This window comes from Pristiophorus japonicus, unplaced genomic scaffold (assembly GCF_044704955.1).
Source record: "Pristiophorus japonicus isolate sPriJap1 unplaced genomic scaffold, sPriJap1.hap1 HAP1_SCAFFOLD_879, whole genome shotgun sequence".
In the NCBI taxonomy this organism is placed as follows: domain Eukaryota; kingdom Metazoa; phylum Chordata; class Chondrichthyes; family Pristiophoridae; genus Pristiophorus; species Pristiophorus japonicus.
Genome location: NW_027254802.1, coordinates 75407 through 97729, shown reverse-complemented (window position 1 = coordinate 97729; position 22323 = coordinate 75407). Strand labels below are relative to the sequence as shown.

The 22323-nt window shown below is 61.2% G+C and overlaps 1 protein-coding gene across 1 annotated transcript in view; it reads left to right on the top strand.

The window, feature by feature from the left end:
* Nucleotides 1-20294, top strand: part of LOC139257599 (SCO-spondin-like) — an 89362-nt gene extending 69068 nt beyond the window's left edge. The window contains exons 9-11 of the mRNA XM_070874538.1: nucleotides 4847-5017; nucleotides 18363-18572; nucleotides 20194-20294. Of these exons, the coding sequence (XP_070730639.1) occupies nucleotides 4847-5017; nucleotides 18363-18572; nucleotides 20194-20294 (482 nt within the window). The remainder of the gene's footprint in view (nucleotides 1-4846; nucleotides 5018-18362; nucleotides 18573-20193) is intronic.
* The last annotated feature ends 2029 nt before the right edge of the window (nucleotides 20295-22323 follow it).

The following is a 22323-nucleotide window of genomic DNA, read 5'->3' as shown; positions in this document are numbered from 1 at the left end:
TATCGCGGGGAGGGAGAGGGAGATATTGGTGTATCGCGGAGAGGGAGAGGGAGATATTGGTGTATCGCGGGGAGGGAGAGGGAGTTATTGGTGTATCGCGGAGAGGGAGAGGGAGATATTTTGTGTATCGCGGAGAGAGGGAGAGGGAGATATTGGTGTATCGCGGGGAGAGGGAGAGGGAGTTATTGGTGTTTCGCGGAGAGAGGGAGAGGGAGATATTGGTGTATCGCGGAGTGGGAGACGGAGATATTGGTGTTTCGCGGGGAGAGGGAGAGTGAGATACTGGTGTATCGCGGAGAGGGGCACGGAGATATTGGTGTATCGCGGTGAGAGGGAGAGGAAGATATTGGTGTATCGCGGGGAGGGGGAAAGGGAGATATTGGTTTAACGCGGAGAGAGGGAGATATTGGTGTATCGCGGGGAGGGAGAGGGAGATATTGGTGTATCGCGGGGAGGGAGAGGGAGATATTGGTGTATCGCGGGGAGAGGGAGATATTGGTGTATCGCAGGGAGAGGGGGAGAGGGAGATATTGGTGTATCGCGGGGAGGGAGAGGGAGATATTGGTGTATCGCGGGGAGAGGGAGATATTGGTGTATCGCGGGGAGAGGGAGATATTGGTGTATCGCGGGGAGAGGGAGATATTGGTGTATCGCGGGGAGAGGGAGAGGGAGATATTGGTGTATCGCGGGGAGAGGGAGAGGGAGATATTGGTTTAACGCGGAGAAAGGGAGATATTGGTGTATCGCGGGGAGGGAGAGGGAGATACTGGTGTTTCGCGGAGAGGGGCACGGAGATATTGGTGTATCGCGGAGTGGGAGACGGAGATATTGGTGTATCGCGGGGAGAGGGAGAGGGAGATATTGGTGTATCGCGGGGAGAGGGAGAGTGAGATATTGGTGTATCGCAGGGAGGGAGAGGGAGATATTGGTGTATCGCGGGGAGAGGGAGAGGGAGATATTGGTGTATCGCGGGGAGGGAGAGGGAGATATTGGTGTATCGCGGAGAGGGAGAGGGAGATATTGGTGTATCGCGGGGAGGGAGAGGGAGTTATTGGTGTATCGCGGGGAGGGAGATGGAGATATTGGTGTATCGCGGGGAGAGGGAGAGTGAGATACTGGTGTATCGCGGAGAGGGGCACGGAGATATTGGTGTATCGCGGAGAGAGGGAGAGGGAGATATTGGTGTATCGCGGGGAGAGGGAGAGGGAGATATTTGTTTAACGCGGAGAGAGGGAGATATTGGTGTATCGCGGGGAGGGAGAGGGAGATATTGGTGTATCGCGGAGAGAGGGAGAGGGAGATATTGCTGTATCGCGGAGAGAGGGAGATATTGGTGTATCGCGGGGAGGGAGAGGGAGATATTGGTGTATCGCGGGGAGAGGGAGAGGGAGATATTGGTGTATCGCGGGGAGGGAGAGGGAGATATTTGTGTATCGCGGAGAGGGGCACGGAGATATTGGTGTATCGCGGGGAGAGGGAGAGGGAGGTATTGCTGTATTGCGGAGAGAGGGAGAGGGAGATATTGGTGTATCGCGGAGAGGGAGAGGGAGATATTGGGTATCGCGGGGAGAGGGAGAGGGAGATATTGGTGTATCGCGGGGAGGGAGAGGGAGATATTGGTGTATCGAGGGAGAGGGAGATATTGGTGTATCGCGGGGAGGGAGAGGGAGATATTGGTGTATCGCGGAGAGGGAGAGGGAGATATTGGTGTATCGCGGAGAGGGAGAGGGAGATATTGGTGTATCGCGGGGAGGGAGAGGGAGTTATTGGTGTATCGCGGGGAGGGAGATGGAGATATTGGTGTATCGCGGGGAGAGGGAGAGTGAGATACTGGTGTATCGCGGAGAGGGGCACGGAGATATTGGTGTATCGTGGAGAGAGGGAGAGGGAGATATTGGTGTATCGCGGGGAGAGGGAGAGGGAGATATTGGTTTAACGCGGAGAGAGGGAGATATTGGTGTATCGCGGGGAGGGAGAGGGAGATATTGGTGTATCGCGGAGAGAGGGAGAGGGAGATATTGCTGTATCGCGGAGAGAGGGAGATATTGGTGTATCGCGGGGAGGGAGAGGGAGATATTGGTGTATCGCTGGGAGAGGGAGAGGGAGATATTGGTGTATCGCGGGGAGGGAGAGGGAGATATTTGTGTATCGCGGAGAGGGGCACGGAGATATTGGTGTATCGCGGGGAGAGGGAGAGGGAGATATTGCTGTATTGCGGAGAGAGGGAGAGGGAGATATTGGTGTATCGCGGAGAGGGAGAGGGAGATATTGGTGTATCGCGGGGAGAGGGAGAGGGAGATATTGGTGTATCGCGGGGAGGGAGAGGGAGATATTGGTGTATCGCGGAGAGGGAGAGGGAGATATTGGTGTATCGCGGGGAGGGAGAGGGAGTTATTGGTGTATCGCGGAGAGGGAGAGGGAGATATTGGTGTATCGCGGGGAGAGAGAGGGAGTTATTGGTGTATCGCGGGGAGGGAGAGGGAGATATTGGTGTATCGCGGGGAGAGGGAGAGTGAGATACTGGTGTATCGCGGAGAGGGGCACGGAGATATTGGTGTATCGCGGGGAGAGGGAGGGAGATATTGGTGTATCGCGGGGAGGGAGAGGGAGATATTGGTGTATCGCGGGGAGGGAGAGGGAGATATTGGTGTATCGCAGGGAGAGGGAGATATTGGTGTATCGCGGGAAGAGGGGGAGAGGGAGATATTGGTGTATCGCGGGGAGAGGGAGAGGGAGATATTTGTTTAACGCGGAGAGAGGGAGATATTGGTGTATCGCGGGGAGGGAGAGGGAGATATTGGTGTATCGCGGGGAGGGAGAGGGAGATATTGGTGTATCGCGGGGAGAGGTAGATATTGGTGTATCGCGGGGAGAGGGGGAGAGGGAGATATTGGTGTATCGCGGGGAGAGGGAGAGGGAGATATTGGTTTAACGCGGAGAGAGGGAGATATTGGTGTATCGCGGGGAGGGAGAGGGAGATATTGGTGTATCGTGAGGAGGGAGAGGGAGTTTTTGGTGTATCGCGGGGAGGGAGATGTAGATATTGGTGTATCGCGGGGAGAGGGAGAGTGAGATACTGGTGTATCGCGGAGAGGGGCACGGAGATATTGGTGTATCGCGGGGAGAGGGAGAGGGAGATATTGGTGTATCGCGGGGAGAGGGAGAGGGAGATATTGGTTTAACGTGGAGAGAGGGAGATATTGGTGTATCGCGGGGAGGGAGAGGGAGATATTGGTGTATCGCGGAGAGAGGGAGAGGGAGATATTGCTGTATCGCGGAGAGAGGGAGATATTGGTGTATCGCGGGGAGGGAGAGGGAGATATTGGTGTATCGCGGGGAGAGGGAGAGGGAGATATTGGTGTATCGCGGGGAGGGAGAGGGAGATATTTGTGTATCGCGGAGAGGGGCACGGAGATATTGGTGTATCGCGGGGAGAGGGAGAGGGAGATATTGCTGTATTGCGGAGAGAGGGAGAGGGAGATATTGGTGTATCGCGGAGAGGGAGAGGGAGATATTGGTGTATCGTGGGGAGAGGGAGAGGGAGATATTGGTGTATCGCGGGGAGGGAGAGGGAGATATTGGTGTATCGCGGAGAGGGAGAGGGAGATATTGGTGTATCGCGGGGAGGGAGAGGGAGTTATTGGTGTATCGCGGAGAGGGAGAGGGAGATATTGGTGTATCGCGGGGAGGGAGAGGGAGTTATTGGTGTATCGCGGGGAGGGAGAGGGAGATATTGGTGTATCGCGGGGAGAGGGAGAGTGAGATACTGGTGTATCGCGGAGAGGGGCACGGAGATATTGGTGTATCGCGGGGAGAGGGAGAGGGAGATATTGGTGTATCGCGGGGAGAGGGAGAGGGAGATATTGGTTTAACGCGGAGAGAGGGAGATATTGGTGTATCGCGGGGAGGGAGAGGGAGATATTGGTGTATCGCGGGGAGGTAGAGGGAGATATTGGTGTATCGCGGGGAGAGGGAGATATTGGTGTATCGCGGGGAGAGGGAGATATTGGTGTATCGCGGGGAGGGATAGGGAGATATTGGTGTATCGTGGGGAGAGGGAGATATTGGTGTATCGCGGGGAGAGGGGGAGAGGGAGATATTGGTGTATCGCGGGGAGGGAGGGAGAGGGAGATATTGGTGTATCGCGGGGAGAGGGAGATATTGGTGTATCGCGGGGAGGGAGAGGGAGATATTGGTGTATCGCGGGGAGGGAGAGGGAGTTATTGGTGTATCGCGGGGAGAGGGAGAGGGAGATATTGGTGTATCGCAGGGAGAGGGGGAGAGGGAGATATTGGTGTATCGCGGGGAGGGAGGGAGAGGGAGATATTGGTGTGTCGCGGGGAGGGAGAGGGAGATATTGGTGTATCGCAGGGAGAGGGGGAGAGGGAGATATTGGTGTATCGCGGGGAGGGAGGGAGAGGGAGATATTGGTGTATCGCGGGGAGAGGGAGATATTGGTGTATCGCGGGGAGAGGGAGAGGGAGATATTGGTGTATCGCGGGGAGGGAGAGGGAGATATTGGTGTATCGCGGGGAGGGAGAGGGAGATATTGGTGTATCGCGGGGAGGGAGAGGGAGACATTGCTGTATCGCGGGGAGAGAGGGAGAGGGAGATATTGGTATATCGCGGGGAGGGAGAGGGAGATATTGGTGTATCGCGGGGAGAGGGAGAGTGAGATACTGGTGTATCGCGGAGAGGGGCACGGAGATATTGGTGTATCGTGGAGAGAGGGAGAGGGAGATATTTGTGTATCGCGGGGAGGGAGAGGGAGATATTGGTGTATCGCGGGGCTGGTTGTTGTGAAGAATGACCCCAGTGATTTGGATATTTGCTTGCTGCCGTACAGTGGATGGAGCCTGGAGCCTGTGGACGGCCTGGTCGCCCTGCGATGGCTGTGTCGCGGTGTCGGTGCGAGCCCGGAGCTGTAGCAGCCCCCCACCACGATTTGGAGGCGAGCAGTGTCTCGGGGAGATGGAGCAGAGCCGAGCGTGTCACCACAATTCCAGTGTGTGCGCAGGTTGGTGTGGGCCCTGCGTGTGGGCCTGGGGCAGGGGCAGGGTCAGTGTGTGGTCTCAGTGTGTGGTCTCAGTGTGTGGGCCTGGGGCAGGGTCAGTGTGTGGGGTCAGTGTGTGGTCTCAGTGTGTGGGCCTGGGGCAGGGTCAGTGTGTGGGCCCAGTGTGTGGGGTCAGTGTGTGGGCCTGGGGCTGGGCCCAGCGTGTGGTCTCAGTGTGTGGGGTCAGTGTGTGGTCTCAGTGTGTGGGCCTGGGGCAGGGTCAGTGTGTGGGGTCAGTGTGTGGGCCTGGGGCAGGGTCAGTGTGTGGGGTCAGTGTGTGGTCTCAGTGTGTGGGCCTGGGGCAGGGTCAGTGTGTGGGGTCAGTGTGTGGTCTCAGTGTGTGGGCCTGGGGCAGGGTCAGTGTGTGGGGTCAGTGTGTGGTCTCAGTGTGTGGGCCTGGGGCAGGGTCAGCGTGTGGGCCCAGTGTGTGGGGTCAGTGTGTGGGCCTGGGGCAGGGTCAGTGTGTGGGGTCAGTGTGTGGGCCTGGGGCAGGGTCAGTGTGTGGTCTCAGTGTGTGGGCCTGGGGCAGGGTCAGTGTGTGGGGTCAGTGTGTGGTCTCAGTGTGTGGGCCTGGGGCAGGGTCAGTGTGTGGGCCCAGTGTGTGGGGTCAGTGTGTGGTCTCAGTGTGTGGTCTCAGTGTGTGGGCCTGGGGCAGGGTCAGCGTGTGGGCCCAGTGTGTGGGGTCAGTGTGTGGTCTCAGTGTGTGGTCTCAGTGTGTGGTCTCAGTGTGTGGGCCTGGGGCAGGGTCAGCGTGTGGGCCCAGTGTGTGGGGTCAGTGTGTGGTCTCAGTGTGTGGTCTCAGTGTGTGGTCTCAGTGTGTGGGCCTGGGGCAGGGTCAGCGTGTGGGCCCAGTGTGTGGGGTCAGTGTGTGGGCCTGGGGCAGGGTCAGTGTGTGGGCCCAGCGTGTGGGCCTGGGGCAGGGTCAGTGTGTGGTCTCAGTGTGTGGTCTCAGTGTGTGGGGTCAGTGTGTGGTCTCAGTGTGTGGGCCTGGGGCAGGGTCAGCGTGTGGGCCCAGTGTGTGGGGTCAGTGTGTGGGCCTGGGGCAGGGTCAGTGTGTGGGCCCAGTGTGTGGGCCTGGGGCAGGGTCAGTGTGTGGGGTCAGCGTGTGGGGTCAGTGTGTGGTCTCAGTGTGTGGTCTCAGTGTGTGGGGTCAGTGTGTGCGGTCAGTGTATGGTCTGATTGTTTGGTCTCAGTGTGTGGTCTCAGTGTGTGGTCTTAGTGTGTGGGGTCAGTATGTGGTCTCAGTGTGTGGTCTCAGTGTGTGGGGTCAGTGCATGGTCTGATTGTGTGGTCTCAGTGTGTGGTCTCAGTGTGTGGTCTCAGTGTGTGGTGTCTCCGTGTGTGGTCTCAGTGTGTGGTCAGTGTGTGGTCTCAGTGTGTGGTCTCAATGTGTGGGGTCAGTGTGTGGTCTCAGTGTGTGGGGTCAGTGTGTGGAGTCAGTGTGTGGGGTCAGTGTGTGGTCTCAGTGTGTGGTCTCAGTGTGTGGGGTCAGTGTGTGGTCTCAGTGTGTGGTGTCTCCGTGTGTGGTCTCAGTGTGTGGGGTCAGTGTGTGGTCTCAGTGTGTGGGGTCAGTGTGTGGGGTCAGTGTGTGGGGTCAGTGTGTGGTCTCAGTGTGTGGGGTCAGTGTATGGTCTCAGTGCGTGGGGTCTGTGTGGGGTCAGTGTGTGGTCTCAGTGTGTGGGGTCAGTGTATGGTCTCAGTGTGTGGGCCTGGGGCAGGGTCAGTGTGTGGTCTCAGTGTGTGGTCTCAGTGTGTGGTCTCAGTGTGTGGTCTCAGTGTGTGGTCTCAATGTGTGGTCTCAGTGTGTGGGGTCAGTGTGTGGTCTCAGTGTGTGGTCTCAGTGTGTGGTCTCAGTGTGTGGGGTCAGTGTGTGGTCTCAGTGTGTGGGTTCAGTGTATGGTCTCAGTGTGTGGTCTCAGTGTGTGGTCTCACTGTGTGGTCTCAGTGTGTGGTCTCAGTGTGTGGGGTCAGTGTATGGTCTGATTGTGTGGTCTCAGTGTGTGGGGTCAGTGTGTGGGGTCAGTGTGTGGTCTCAGTGTGTGGTCTCAGTGTGGGGTCAGTGTGTGGTCTCAGTGTGTGGTCTCAGTGTGTGGTCTCAGTGTGTGGTCTCAGTGTGTGGTCTCAGTGTGTGGTCTCAATGTGTGGGGTCCGTGTGTGGTCTGATTGTGTGGTCTCAGTGTGTGGTCTCAGTGTGTGGGGTCAGTGTGTGGGCTCAGTGTGTGGGCTCAGTGTGTGGTCTCAGTGTGTGGGGTCAGTGTGTGGGGACAGTGTGTGGTCTCAGTGTGTGGGGTCAGTGTGTGGTCTCAGTGTGTGGTCTCAGTGTGTGGGGTCAGTGTGTGGTCTCAGTGTGTGGTCTCAGTGTGTGGGGTCAGTGTGTGGTCTCAGTGTGTGGTCTCAGTGTGTGGGGTCAGTGTGTGGTCTCAATGTGTGGGGTCAGTGTGTGGGGTCAGTGTGTGGGGTCAGTGTGTGGTCTCAGTGTGTGGTCTCAGTGTGTGGTCTCAGTGTGTGGTCTCAGTGTGTGGTCTCAGTGTGTGGTCTCAGTGTGTGGTCTCAGTGTGTGGTCTCAGTGTGTGGTCTCTGTGTGGGGTCAGTGTATGGTCTGATTGTGTGGTCTCAGTGTGTGGTCTCAGTGTGTGGTCTCAGTGTGTGGTCTCAGTGTGTGGTCTCAGTGTGTGGGGTCAGTGTGTGGTCTCAGTGTGTGGTCTCAGTGTGTGGTCTCAGTGTGTGGTCTCAGTGTGTGGGGTCAGTGTGTGGTCTCAGTGTGTGGTCTCAGTGTGTGGTCTCAGTGTGTGGTCTCTGTGTGGGGTCAGTGTATGGTCTGATTGTGTGGTCTCAGTGTGTGGTCTCAGTGTGTGGTCTCAGTGTGTGGTCTCAGTGTGTGGTCTCAGTGTGTGGGGTCAGTGTATGGTCTGATTGTGTGGTCTCAGTGTGTGGTCTCAGTGTGTGGTCTCAGTGTGTGGTGTCTCCGTGTGTGGTCTCAGTGTGTGGTCAGTGTGTGGTCTCAGTGTGTGGTCTCAATGTGTGGGGTCAGTGTGTGGTCTCAGTGTGTGGGGTCAGTGTGTGGAGTCAGTGTGTGGGGTCAGTGTGTGGTCTCAGTGTGTGGTCTCAGTGTGTGGTCTTAGTGTGTGGTCACAGTGTGTGGTCTCAGTGTGTGGTCTCAGTGTGTGGTCTCAGTGTGTGGGGTCAGTGTGTGGGGTCAGTGTGTGGTCTCTGTGTGTGGTCTCTGTGTGTGGTCTCAGTGTGTGGTCTCAGTGTGTGGGGTCAGTGTGTGGTCTCAGTGTGTGGTCTCAGTGTGTGGTCTCTGTGTGGGGTCAGTGTATGGTCTGATTGTGTGGTCTCAGTGTGTGGTCTCAGTGTGTGGTCTCAGTGTGGTCTCAATGTGTGGTCTCAGTGTGTGGGGTCAGTGTGTGGTCTCAGTGTGTGGTCTCAGTGTGTGGTCTCAGTGTGTGGGGTCAGTGTGTGGGGTCAGTGTGTGGTCTCAGTGTGTGGGGTCAGTGTATGGTCTCAGTGTGTGGGCCTGGGGCAGGGTCAGTGTGTGGTCTCAGTGTGTGGGGTCAGTGTGTGGTCTCAGTGTGTGGTCTCAGTGCGTGGGGTCTGTGTGGGGTCAGTGTGTGGTCTCAGTGTGTGGGGTCAGTGTATGGTCTCAGTGTGTGGGCCTGGGGCAGGGTCAGTGTGTGGTCTCAGTGTGTGGTCTCAGTGTGTGGTCTCAGTGTGTGGTCTCAATGTGTGGTCTCAGTGTGTGGTCTCAGTGTGTGGTCTCAGTGTGTGGTCTCAGTGTGTGGTCTCAGTGTGTGGGGTCAGTGTGTGGTCTCAGTGTGTGGGTTCAGTGTATGGTCTCAGTGTGTGGTCTCAGTGTGTGGTCTCACTGTGTGGTCGCAGTGTGTGGTCTCAGTGTGTGGGGTCAGTGTATGGTCTGATTGTGTGGTCTGATTGTGTGGTCTCAGTGTGTGGTCTCAGTGTGTGGGGTCAGTGTGTGGTCTCAGTGTGTGGTCTCAGTGTGTGGTCTCAGTGTGTGGGGTCAGTGTGTGGGCTCAGTGTGTGGTCTCAGTGTGTGGGGTCAGTGTGTGGTCTCAGTGTGTGGGGTCAGTGTGTGGTCTCAGTGTGTGGTCTCAGTGTGTGGTCTCAGTGTGTGGTCTCAGTGTGTGGTCTCAGTGTGTGGTCTCAGTGTGTGGGGTCAGTGTGTGGTCTCAGTGTGTGGTCTCAGTGTGTGGTCTCAGTGTGTGGGGTCAGTGTGTGGTCTCAATGTGTGGGCTCAGTGTGTGGTCTCAGTGTGTGGGGTCAGTGTGTGGGGTCAGTGTGTGGGGTCAGTGTGTGGGGTCAGCGTGTGGTCTCAGCGTGTGGTCTCAGCGTGTGGTCTCAGTGTGTGGTCTCAGTGTGTGGTCTCAGTGTGTGGTCTCAGTGTGTGGGGTCAGTGTGTGGTCTCAGTGTGTGGTCTCAGTGTGTGGTCTCAGTGTGTGGTCTCAGTGTGTGGTCTCAGTGTGTGGGGTCAGTGTGTGGGCTCAGTGTGTGGGCTCAGTGTGTGGGCTCAGTGTGTGGGCTCAGTGTGTGGTCTCAGTGTGTGGTCAGTGTGTGTGGTCTCAGTGTGTGGTCTCACTGTGTGGTCTCAGTGTGTGGTCTCAGTGTGTGGGGTCAGTGTGTGGTCTCAGTGTGTGGTCTCAGTGTGTGGTCTCAGTGTGTGGTCTCAGTGTGTGGTCTCAGTGTGTGGGGTCAGTGTGTGGTCTCAGTGTGTGGGTTCAGTGTATGGTCTCAGTGTGTGGTCTCAGTGTGTGGTCTCACTGTGTGGTCTCAGTGTGTGGTCTCAGTGTGTGGGGTCAGTGTATGGTCTGATTGTGTGGTCTCAGTGTGTGGGGTCAGTGTGTGGGGTCAGTGTGTGGTCTCAGTGTGTGGTCTCAGTGTGTGGTCTCAGTGTGGGGTCAGTGTGTGGTCTCAGTGTGTGGTCTCAGTGTGTGGTCTCAGTGTGTGGTCTCAGTGTGTGGTCTCAGTGTGTGGTCTCAATGTGTGGGGTCCGTGTGTGGTCTGATTGTGTGGTCTCAGTGTGTGGTCTCAGTGTGTGGGGTCAGTGTGTGGGCTCAGTGTGTGGGCTCAGTGTGTGGTCTCAGTGTGTGGGGTCAGTGTGTGGGGACAGTGTGTGGTCTCAGTGTGTGGGGTCAGTGTGTGGTCTCAGTGTGTGGTCTCAGTGTGTGGGGTCAGTGTGTGGTCTCAGTGTGTGGTCTCAGTGTGTGGGGTCAGTGTGTGGTCTCAGTGTGTGGTCTCAGTGTGTGGGGTCAGTGTGTGGTCTCAATGTGTGGGGTCAGTGTGTGGGGTCAGTGTGTGGGGTCAGTGTGTGGGGTCAGTGTGTGGTCTCAGTGTGTGGTCTCAGTGTGTGGTCTCAGTGTGTGGTCTCAGTGTGTGGTCTCAGTGTGTGGTCTCAGTGTGTGGTCTCAGTGTGTGGTCTCAGTGTGTGGTCTCTGTGTGGGGTCAGTGTATGGTCTGATTGTGTGGTCTCAGTGTGTGGTCTCAGTGTGTGGTCTCAGTGTGTGGTCTCAGTGTGTGGTCTCAGTGTGTGGGGTCAGTGTGTGGTCTCAGTGTGTGGTCTCAGTGTGTGGTCTCAGTGTGTGGTCTCAGTGTGTGGGGTCAGTGTGTGGTCTCAGTGTGTGGTCTCAGTGTGTGGTCTCAGTGTGTGGTCTCTGTGTGGGGTCAGTGTATGGTCTGATTGTGTGGTCTCAGTGTGTGGTCTCAGTGTGTGGTCTCAGTGTGTGGTCTCAGTGTGTGGTCTCAGTGTGTGGGGTCAGTGTATGGTCTGATTGTGTGGTCTCAGTGTGTGGTCTCAGTGTGTGGTCTCAGTGTGTGGTGTCTCCGTGTGTGGTCTCAGTGTGTGGTCAGTGTGTGGTCTCAGTGTGTGGTCTCAATGTGTGGGGTCAGTGTGTGGTCTCAGTGTGTGGGGTCAGTGTGTGGAGTCAGTGTGTGGGGTCAGTGTGTGGTCTCAGTGTGTGGTCTCAGTGTGTGGTCTTAGTGTGTGGTCACAGTGTGTGGTCTCAGTGTGTGGTCTCAGTGTGTGGTCTCAGTGTGTGGTCTCAGTGTGTGGGGTCAGTGTGTGGTCTCTGTGTGTGGTCTCTGTGTGTGGTCTCAGTGTGTGGTCTCAGTGTGTGGGGTCAGTGTGTGGTCTCAGTGTGTGGTCTCAGTGTGTGGTCTCAGTGTGTGGTCTCTGTGTGGGGTCAGTGTATGGTCTGATTGTGTGGTCTCAGTGTGTGGTCTCAGTGTGTGGTCTCAGTGTGGTCTCAATGTGTGGTCTCAGTGTGTGGGGTCAGTGTGTGGTCTCAGTGTGTGGTCTCAGTGTGTGGTCTCAGTGTGTGGGGTCAGTGTGTGGGGTCAGTGTGTGGTCTCAGTGTGTGGGGTCAGTGTATGGTCTCAGTGTGTGGGCCTGGGGCAGGGTCAGTGTGTGGTCTCAGTGTGTGGGGTCAGTGTGTGGTCTCAGTGTGTGGTCTCAGTGCGTGGGGTCTGTGTGGGGTCAGTGTGTGGTCTCAGTGTGTGGGGTCAGTGTATGGTCTCAGTGTGTGGGCCTGGGGCAGGGTCAGTGTGTGGTCTCAGTGTGTGGTCTCAGTGTGTGGTCTCAGTGTGTGGTCTCAATGTGTGGTCTCAGTGTGTGGTCTCAGTGTGTGGTCTCAGTGTGTGGTCTCAGTGTGTGGTCTCAGTGTGTGGTCTCAGTGTGTGGGGTCAGTGTGTGGTCTCAGTGTGTGGGTTCAGTGTATGGTCTCAGTGTGTGGTCTCAGTGTGTGGTCTCACTGTGTGGTCGCAGTGTGTGGTCTCAGTGTGTGGGGTCAGTGTATGGTCTGATTGTGTGGTCTGATTGTGTGGTCTCAGTGTGTGGTCTCAGTGTGTGGGGTCAGTGTGTGGTCTCAGTGTGTGGTCTCAGTGTGTGGTCTCAGTGTGTGGGGTCAGTGTGTGGGCTCAGTGTGTGGTCTCAGTGTGTGGGGTCAGTGTGTGGTCTCAGTGTGTGGGGTCAGTGTGTGGTCTCAGTGTGTGGTCTCAGTGTGTGGTCTCAGTGTGTGGTCTCAGTGTGTGGTCTCAGTGTGTGGTCTCAGTGTGTGGGGTCAGTGTGTGGTCTCAGTGTGTGGTCTCAGTGTGTGGTCTCAGTGTGTGGGGTCAGTGTGTGGTCTCAATGTGTGGGCTCAGTGTGTGGTCTCAGTGTGTGGGGTCAGTGTGTGGGGTCAGTGTGTGGGGTCAGTGTGTGGGGTCAGTGTGTGGGGTCAGTGTGTGGTCTCAGCGTGTGGTCTCAGTGTGTGGTCTCAGTGTGTGGTCTCAGTGTGTGGTCTCAGTGTGTGGGGTCAGTGTGTGGTCTCAGTGTGTGGGGTCAGTGTGTGGTCTCAGTGTGTGGTCTCAGTGTGTGGGGTCAGTGTGTGGGGTCAGTGTGTGGGGTCAGTGTGTGGGGTCAGTGTGTGGTCTCAGTGTGTGGTCTCAGTGTGTGGTCTCAGTGTGTGGGGTCAGTGTGTGGGGTCAGTGTGTGGGGTCAGTGTGTGGGGTCAGTGTGTGGTCTCAGTGTGTGGGGTCAGTGTGTGGGGTCAGTGTGTGGTCTCAGTGTGTGGTCTCAGTGTGTGGTCTCAGTGTGTGGTCTCAGTGTGTGGTCAGTGTGTGGGGTCAGTGTGTGGGATCAGTGTGTGGTCTCAGTGTGTGGGCCTGGGGCAGGGTCAGTGTGTGGGCCTGGGGCAGGGTCAGTGTGTGGGGTCAGTGTGTGGGCCTGAGGCAGGGTCAGTGTGTGGGGTCAGTGTGTGGGCCTGAGGCAGGGTCAGTGTGTGGGCCTGAGGCAGGGTCAGTGTGTGGGCCTGAGGCAGGGTCAGTGTGAGGGCCTGAAGCGGGGTCAGTGTGTGGTCTCAGTGTGTGGGGTCAGTGTGTGGGCCTGGGGTAGGGTCAGTGTGTGGGCCTGAGGCGGGGTCAGTGTGTGGGCCTGGGGCAGGGTCAGTGTCTGGTCTCAGTGTGTGGACCTGAGGCGGGGTCAGTGTGTGGTCTCAGTGTGTGGGCCTGAGGCGGGGTCAGTGTGTGGTCTCAGTATGTGGGCCTGAGGCGGGGTCAGTATGTGGTCTCAGCGTGTGGGCCTGAGGCGGGGTCAGTGTGTGGGCCTGAGGCGGGGTCAGCGTGTGGGGTCAGTGTGTGGTCTCAGTGTGTGGGCCTGAGGCGGGGTCAGTGTGTGGGCCTGAGGCAGGGTTAGTGTGTGGTCTCAGTGTGTGGGCCTGAGGCGGGGTCAGTGTGTGGGTCTGAGGCAGGGTCAGTGTGTGGTCTCAGTGTGTGGGCCTGAGGCGGGGTCAGTGTGTGGGGTCAGTGTGTGGACCTGAGGCGGGGTCAGCGTGTGGGCCTGAGGCGGGGTCAGTGTGTGGGCCTGAGGCGGGGTCAGTGTGTGGGGTCAGTGTGTGGACCTGAGGCGGGGTCAGCGTGTGGGCCTGAGGCGGGGTCAGTGTGTGGGCCTGAGGCGGGGTCAGCGTGTGGGGTCAGTGTGTGGACCTGAGGCGGGGTCAGTGTGTGGGCCTGAGGCGGGGTCAGTGTGTGGGCCTGAGGCGGGGTCAGCGTGTGGGGTCAGTGTGTGGTCTCAGTGTGTGGGCCTGAGGCGGGGTCAGTGTGTGGGCCTGAGGCAGGGTCAGTGTGTGGGGTCAGTGTGTGGTCTCAGTGTGTGGGTCTGAGGCGGGGTCAGTGTGTGGGTCTGAGGCGGGGTCAGTGTGTGGGGTCAGTGTGTGGTCTCAGTGTGTGGGTCTGAGGCGGGGTCAGTGTGTGGGCCTGAGGCGGGGTCAGTGTGTGGGCCTGAGGCAGGGTCAGTGTGTGGGGTCAGTGTGTGGTCTCAGTGTGTGGGTCTGAGGCGGGGTCAGTGTGTGGGCCTGAGGCAGGGTCAGTGTGTGGGGTCAGTGTGTGGTCTCAGTGTGTGGGTCTGAGGCGGGGTCAGTGTGTGGGGTCAGTGTGTGGTCTCAGTGTGTGGGCCTGAGGCGGGGTCAGTGTGTGGTCTCAGTGTGTGGGCCTGAGGCGGGGTCAGTGTGTGGGGTCAGTGTGTGGGCCTGAGGCGGGGTCAGTGTGTGGGGTCAGTGTGTGGTCTCAGTGTGTGGGCCTGAGGCGGGGTCAGTGTGTGGGGTCAGTGTGTGGTCTCAGTGTGTGGGCCTGAGGCGGGGTCAGTGTGTGGTCTCAGTGTGTGGGCCTGAGGCGGGGTCAGTGTGTGGGGTCAGTGTGTGGGCCTGAGGCGGGGTCAGTGTGTGGTCTCAGTGTGTGGGGTCAGTGTGTGGGCCTGAGGCAGGGTCAGTGTGTCGGCCTGAGGCAGGGTCAGTGTGAGGGCCTGAAGCGGGGTCAGTGTGTGGTCTCAGTGTGTGGGGTCAGTGTGTGGGCCTGGGGTAGGGTCAGTGTGTGGGCCTGAGGCGGGGTCAGTGTGTGGGCCTGGGGCAGGGTCAGTGTATGGTCTCAGTGTGTGGGCCTGAGGCGGGGTCAGTGTGTGGACCTGAGGCGGGGTCAGTGTATGGTCTCAGTGTGTGGACCTGAGGCGGGGTCAGTGTGTGGTCTCAGTGTGTGGGCCTGAGGCGGGGTCAGTGTGTGGTCTCAGTATGTGGGCCTGAGGCGGGGTCAGTGTGTGGTCTCAGCGTGTGGGCCTGAGGCGGGGTCAGTGTGTGGGCCTGAGGCGGGGTCAGTGTGTGGGGTCAGTGTGTGGTCTCAGTGTGTGGGCCTGAGGCGGGGTCAGTGTGTGGGCCTGAGGCGGGGTCAGCGTGTGGGGTCAGTGTGTGGTCTCAGTGTGTGGGCCTGAGGCAGGGTTAGTGTGTGGTCTCAGTGTGTGGGCCTGAGGCGGGGTCAGTGTGTGGGCCTGAGGCGGGGTCAGTGTGTGGTCTCAGTGTGTGGGCCTGAGGCGGGGTCAGTGTGTGGGCCTGAGGCGGGGTCAGTGTGTGGGGTCAGTGTGTGGACCTGAGGCGGGGTCAGTGTGTGGGCCTGAGGCGGGGTCAGTGTGTGGGCCTGAGGCGGGGTCAGCGTGTGGGGTCAGTGTGTGGTCTCAGTGTGTGGGCCTGAGGCGGGGTCAGTGTGTGGGGTCAGTGTGTGGACCTGAGGCGGGGTCAGTGTGTGGGCCTGAGGCGGGGTCAGTGTGTGGGCCTGAGGCAGGGTCAGTGTGTGGGGTCAGTGTGTGGTCTCAGTGTGTGGGTCTGAGGCGGGGTCAGTGTGTGGGTCTGAGGCGGGGTCAGTGTGTGGGGTCAGTGTGTGGTCTCAGTGTGTGGGCCTGAGGCGGGGTCAGTGTGTGGGTCTGAGGCGGGGTCAGTGTGTGGGGTCAGTGTGTGGTCTCAGTGTGTGGGTCTGAGGCGGGGTCAGTGTGTGGGTCTGAGGCGGGGTCAGTGTGTGGGGTCAGTGTGTGGTCTCAGTGTGTGGGCCTGAGGCGGGGTCAGTGTGTGGGCCTGAGGCAGGGTCAGTGTGTGGGGTCAGTGTGTGGTCTCAGTGTGTGGGTCTGAGGCGGGGTCAGTGTGTGGGCCTGAGGCAGGGTCAGTGTGTGGGGTCAGTGTGTGGTCTCAGTGTGTGGGTCTGAGGCGGGGTCAGTGTGTGGTCTCAGTGTGTGGGTCTGAGGCGGGGTCAGTGTGTGGGCCTGAGGCAGGGTCAGTGTGTGGTCTCAGTGTGTGGGTCTGAGGCGGGGTCAGTGTGTGGGCCTGAGGCAGGGTCAGTGTGTGGGGTCAGTGTGTGGTCTCAGTGTGTGGGTCTGAGGCGGGGTCAGTGTGTGGGGTCAGTGTGTGGTCTCAGTGTGTGGGCCTGAGGCGGGGTCAGTGTGTGGTCTCAGTGTGTGGGCCTGAGGCGGGGTCAGTGTGTGGGGTCAGTGTGTGGGCCTGAGGCGGGGTCAGTGTGTGGTCTCAGTGTGTGGGCCTGAGGCGGGGTCAGTGTGTGGGCCTGAGGCGGGGTCAGTGTGTGGTCTCAGTGTGTGGGCCTGAGGCGGGGTCAGTGTATGGGGTCAGTGTGTGGGCCTGAGGTGGGGTCAGGTGCTGTGAGCACACGGGGTAGCAGGGTGTGTTTCTGGGGAGCGGGGTCAGCCCCGGCACACAATACGGATAAAACCGGAAACCCCCTCAGCATCAAATCAGGACTCCACTAACCCCGGCCCAGGCGGGAGGTATACCGTCGAGAGGGAGTGGCTCTGGGAGTCCTGGGGTGGGGGGCTTGGGGGGAGATTGGTGAGTTCGGGGGAGGTGGTGGAATCAGAGAGTGGGGGTGGGGGCTCGGAGGGTGATTGGGGGGATCAGGGGGTGGGGGCTCGGGGGGAGATTGGGGGGATCAGGGGGTGGGGGCTCAGGGGGAGATTGGGGGGTCAGTGAGTGGGGTGGGGGCTCGGGGGGAGATTTGGGGGATCAGGGAGTGGGATGGGCGCTCGGGGGGAGATTTGGGGCTCGGGGGGAGGTGGGGGGATCAGGGGTTGGGGGCTCGGGGGAGAGATTGGGGGGATCACGGAGTGGGGTGGGGGCTCTGGGGGAGATTGGGGGCTCGGGGGAGATTGGGGGCTCGGGGGGAGATTGGAGGGATCAGGGGGTGGGGCTCGGGGGGAGATTGGGGGCTCTGGGGGAGATTGGGGGCTCAGGGGGAGATTGGGGGATCAGGGAGTGGGGTGGGGGCTCGGGGGGGAGATTGGGGGGATCAGGGAGTGGGGGCTCGGGGGGAGATTGGGGGATCAGGGAGTGGGGGCTCGGGGGGAGATTGGGGGATCAGGGAGTGGGGGCTCGGGGGGAGATTGGGGGATCAGGGAGTGAGGGCTCGGGGGGAGATTGGGGGCTCGGGGGAGATTGGGGGGATCAGGGGGTGGGGCTCGGGGGGAGATTGGGGGATCAGGGGGTGGGGCTCGGGGGGAGATTGGGGGGATCAGAGGGTGGGGCTCGGGGGGAGATTGGGGGCTCGGGGGGAGATTGGGGGCTCGGGGGGAGATTGGGGGATCAGGGGGTGGGGCTCGGGGGGAGATTGGGGGCTCGGGGGAGATTAGGGGGATCAGTGGGTGGGGCTCGGGGGGAGATTGGGGGCTCGGGGGGAGATTGTGGAGATCAGGGAGTGGGGGCTCGGGGGGAGATTGGGGGCTCGGGGGGAGATTGGGGGCTCGGGGGGAGATTGGGGGGATCAGGGGGTGTGGCTCGGGTGGAGATTGGGGGCTCGGGGGGAGATTGGGGGGATCAGGGGGTGGGGCTCGGGGGGAGATTGGGGGATCGGGGTGGGGGCTCGGGGGGAGATTGGGGGCTCGGGGGGAGATTGGGGGCTCGGGGGGCGATTGGGGGATCAGGGAGTGGGGTGGGGGCTCGGGGGGAGATTGGGGGCTCGGGGGGAGATTGGGGGCTCGGGGGGAGATCAGGGGGTGGGGCTTTGGGGGAGATTGAGGGGATCAGGGGGTGGGGGCTCAGGGGGGAGATTGGTGGCTCGGGGGGAGATTGGGGGCTCGGGGGGAGATTGCGGGATCAGGGGGTGGGACTCGGGGAGAGATTGGGGGAGATCAGTGGGTGGGGCTCGGGGGGAGATTGGGGGAGATCAGTGGGTGGGGCTCGGGGGGAGATTGGGGGGCTCGGGGGGAGTTTGGGGAGATCAGGGGGTGGGGGCTCGGGGGGAGATTGGGGGCTCGGGGGGAGATTGGGGGATCAGGGGGTGGGGGCTCGGGGGGAGATTGAGGGCTCGGGAGGAGATTGGGGGATCAGGGAGTGGGGTGGGGGCTCACGGGGGGAGATTGGGGGCTCACGGGGGGAGATTGGGGGCTCGGGGGGAGATCAGGGGGTGGGGGCTCGGGGGGGAGATTGGGGGCTCGGGGGGAGATTGGGGGATCAGGGGGTGGGACTCGGGAGGAGATTGGGGGAGATCAGTGGGTGGGGCTCGGGGGGAGATTGGGGGGCTCGGGGGGAGTTTGGGGAGATCAGGGGCTGGGGGCTCGGGGGGAGATTGGGGAGATCAGGGGGTGGGGGCTCGGGGGGAGATTGGGGGGGATCAGTGGGTGGGGCTCGGGGGGAGATTGGGGGGCTCGGGGGGAGATTGGGGGCTCGGGGGGAGATTGGGGGTTCAGGGAGTGGGGTGGGGGCTCGGGGGTTGATTGGGGGGATCAGAGGGTGGGGCTCGGGGGGAGATTGGGGGCTCGGGGGGAGATTGGAGGCTCGGGGGGGAGATTGGGGGCTCGGGGGGAGATTGGGGGGGATCAGGGGGTGGGACTCGGGGGGAGATTGGGGGAGATCAGTGGGTGGGGCTCGGGGGGGAGATTGGGGGGCTCGGGGGGAGTTTGGGGAGATCAGGAGGTGGGGGCTCGGGGGGAGATTGGGGGATCAGGGAGTGGGGCTCGGGGTCAGTCTGAGCCTGGCGTGTGACCGGTTACTCTTGTTGACAGATTGTGTTGGGGACCAGCTATTATTGCCTTGTGGCCGGCGATGTCCTCGATCCTGTGACGATCTGTCCCCAGATGTGCTTTGTCTGGACGATGAGGTTCCCGATCCTGATTCTGATCCCGATTGCTGGCCATCCTGTGGCTGTCCAGCTGGCCTGCTCCTGCAGAATGGGTCTTGTGTTCCCCGGAGCGAGTGTCGCTGTAAGTCTCGAGGTAAGTGAAGGTCACTGCACCAAATCCTGACCCCAACAAGGTCACAATGTTGTAGACTCATTGGGGGGAGATACTCGTGTTCACTGGCAATGTTGGCGGCGTTACCGGAAACGAGGTCACGGCCGCTGAAAGTGGCCGCAATCTAACCGAGCCAAATGGGTGTGAGGAGAGTGGTGGCCTGGTGCTCACCTTCCGTGCAGTGCCCTCCTGGGGGCACCGAGGTGACGTTTCTGGCCAGGTACGGCGGAGCGGAGCTATGGAGCTCGCAGGGAATTGTGGCCAATGAAGGAGGCACCATTGATTAAAGAAACTATTGCAGCAGTGAGGAGGGACGATATGTTCGAGGGATCATCAAACAAGGCCATGTGGGTCAAACTGAAGAACATTGCTGGGCGAGTATTATAGAGGGGATCACTCTGTCACAGAGCGGGGAGTGGGACTGAGGGGATCACTCTGTCACAGAGCGGGGAGTGGGACTGAGGGGATCACTCTGTCACAGAGCGGGGAGTGGGACTGAGGGGATCACTCTGTCACAGAGCGGGGAGTGGGACTGAGGGGATCACTCTGTCACAGAGCGGGGAGTGGGACTGAGGGGATCTCTCTGTCACAGAGCGGGGAGTGGGACTGAGGGGATCACTCTGTCACAGAGCAGGGAGTGGGACTGAGGGGATCACTCTGTCACAGAGCGGGGAGTGGGACTGAGGGGATCACTCTGTCACAGAGCGGGGAGTGGGACTGAGGGGATCACTCTGTCACAGAGCGGGGAGTGGGACTGAGGGGATCACTCTGTCACAGAGCGGGGAGTGGGACTGAGGGGATCACTCTGTCACAGAGCGGGGAGTGGGACTGAAGGGATCACTCTGTCACAGAGCGGGGAGTGGGACTGAGGGGATCGCTCTGTCACAGAGCGGGGAGTGGGACTGAGGGGATCACTCTGTCACAGAGCGGGGAGTGGGACTGAAGGGATCACTCTGTCACAGAGCGGGGAGTGGGACTGAAGGGATCACTCTGTCACAGAGCGGGGAGTGGGACTGAGGGGATCACTCTGTCACAGAGCGGGGAGTGGGACTGAGGGGATCACTCTGTCACAGAGCGGGGAGTGGGACTGAGGGGATCACTCTGTCACAGAGCGGGGAGTGGGACTGAGGGGATCACTCTGTCACAGAGCGGGGAGTGGGACTGAGGGGATCACTCTGTCACAGAGCGGGGAGTGGGACTGAGGGGATCACTCTGTCACAGAGCGGGGAGTGGGACTGAGGGGATCACTCTGTCACAGAGCGGGGAGTGGGACTGAGGGGATCACTCTGTCACAGAGCGGGGAGTGGGACTGAGGGGATCACTCTGTCACAGAGCGGGGAGTGGGACTGAGGGGATCACTCTGTCACAGAGCGGGGAGTGGGACTGAGGGGATCACTGAGTGCTGAGGGTTCAGACCCAGCCTGGGGGACAATGCTGAGCCTGTGATTGTGGAGGAGTGAGGTTGGGAGGGTGCAGTGTTTGGGCTGAGCTGAGCACCAGAAGCTGGAGCCGAGAGCTCAGGTCTACCCCGTACACACTGGGTTTGGTCAGTTGTGCTGCTGTTGATGAATATAAGTGAGGGACCTCGTTCGTTTTCTGCCAGGCACCAGTGAGGCCGGCAGCGGGAGGCTTCACCCAGACGTTGAGGACTGGATATACACAGAGCCAGGAGAGAGCAGGCAGATCGAGTGTGACAACTGGTGAGATCCTGCTCCAATACTCAGTCTCCGAACCCTCCGGCCCATTCCCCCGGCCCCTCCCCCCTGGGACACCGGCCCGTCCCCCGGGACACCGGCCCCTCCCCCCGGGACACCGGCCCCTCCCCCCGGGACACACCGGCCCCTCCCCCTGGGACACCGGCCCGTCCCCCGGGGGCACACAGGACCCTCTCCCGGGGACACACCGGCCCCTCCCCCGGGACACCGGCCCCTCCCCCCGGGACACACCGGCCCCTCCCCCGGGACACCGGCCCCTCCCCCGGGGACACACCGGCCCCTCCCCCAGGGCACCGGTCCCTCTCCCGACCCCTCCCCCCCAGGACACCGGCCCCTCCCCCGGGGCACCGGCCCCTTCCCCCGGGAACACACCGGCCCCTCCCCCGGGAACACACCGGCCCCTCCCCCGGGGACACACCGGCCCCTTCCCCCGGGGGGACACCGGCCCCTCCCCCCTGGGACACCGGCCCGTCCCCCGGGGGCACACAGGACCCTCTCCCGGGGACACACCGGCCCCTCCCCCGGGACACCGGCCCCTCCCCCCGGGACACACCGGCCCCTCCCCCGGGACACCGGCCCCTCCCCCGGGGACACACCGGCCCCTCCCCCAGGGCACCGGTCCCTCTCCCGACCCCTCCCCCCCAGGACACCGGCCCCTCCCCCGGGGCACCGGCCCCTTCCCCCGGGAACACACCGGCCCCTCCCCCGGGGACACACCGGCCCCTTCCCCCGGGGGGACACCGGCCCCTTCCCCCGACCCCTCCCCCCCCGGGACACCGGCCCCTCCCCCGGGGACACACCGGCCCCTTCCCCCTCCCCCTCCCCCCCCGGGACACCGGCCCCTCCCCCGGGGACACACCGGCCACTTCCCCCGGCCCCTCCCCCCTGGGACACCGGCCCGTCCCCCGGGGGCACACCGGCCCCTTCCCCCATAGGACCCTGGCCCCTCCCCAGGGGGCACCGGCCCCTCCCCCTCCCCGGGACACGGGCCCCTCCCCTCCCCCTCCCCCGGGACACGGGTCCCTCCCCCTCCCCGGCCCCTCCCCTGGCCCCTCCCCCGGGACACGGGCCCCTCCCCCGGCCCCTCCCCCTCCCCGGGACACGGGCCCCTCCCCCTCCCCTCCCCCGGGACACAGGCCCCTCCCCCTCCCCTCTCCTCCCCCTCCCCGGCCCCTCCCCTGGCCCCTCCCCTGGGACACGGGCACCTCCCCCGGCCCCTCCCCCTCCCCCGGCCCCTCCCCCTCCCGCGGACCAGCCTGACTCTGTGATTTGCTCTTTGTACAGTACGTGTGTGCGAGGTGAGCTGGCCTGTGCCCCACATGCTGCCTGTCAGTTACAGGGAGAGTGGGGTGTGTGGGGCTCGTGGATCCCCTGCTCAGAGCCATGTGGTGGAGGGTTCCAGCACCGAGTGCGGGAGTGCGACAGTCCGAGGACCCAGCACGGTGGGACAGGATGTCCCGGATCGCCAGATCAGAGGAGGGAATGCAATGTGGAGCAGTGTGGAGGTGAGAGACTCGGGCGGGGACAACATTCCGCTCGGACCCTCTTTATTGCTTCAAAACCTCCAGACTGGACTATTGCAACGTTCTCCTGGCCGGCCTCCCACATTCTACCCCACGGAAACTGGAGGTGATCCAAAACTCGGCCGGCCTGTGTCCTAACTCACACCCCGTCCCACTCACCCATCACCCCCTGTACCCCGTGTCCTAACTCACACCCAGTCCCACTCACCCATCACCCCCTGTACCCCGTGTCCTAACTCACACCCAGTCCCACTCACCCATCACCCCCTGTACCCCGTGTCCTAACTCACACCCAGTCCCACTCACCCATCACCCCCTGTACCCCGTGTCCTAACTCACACCCAGTCCCACTCACCCATCAGCCCCTGTACCCCGTGTCTTAACTCACACCCAGTCCCACTCACCCATCACCCCCTGTACTCACTGCCCTGTGTCCTAACTCACACCCCGTCCCACTCACCCATCACCCCCTGTACGCCGTGTCCTAACTCACAC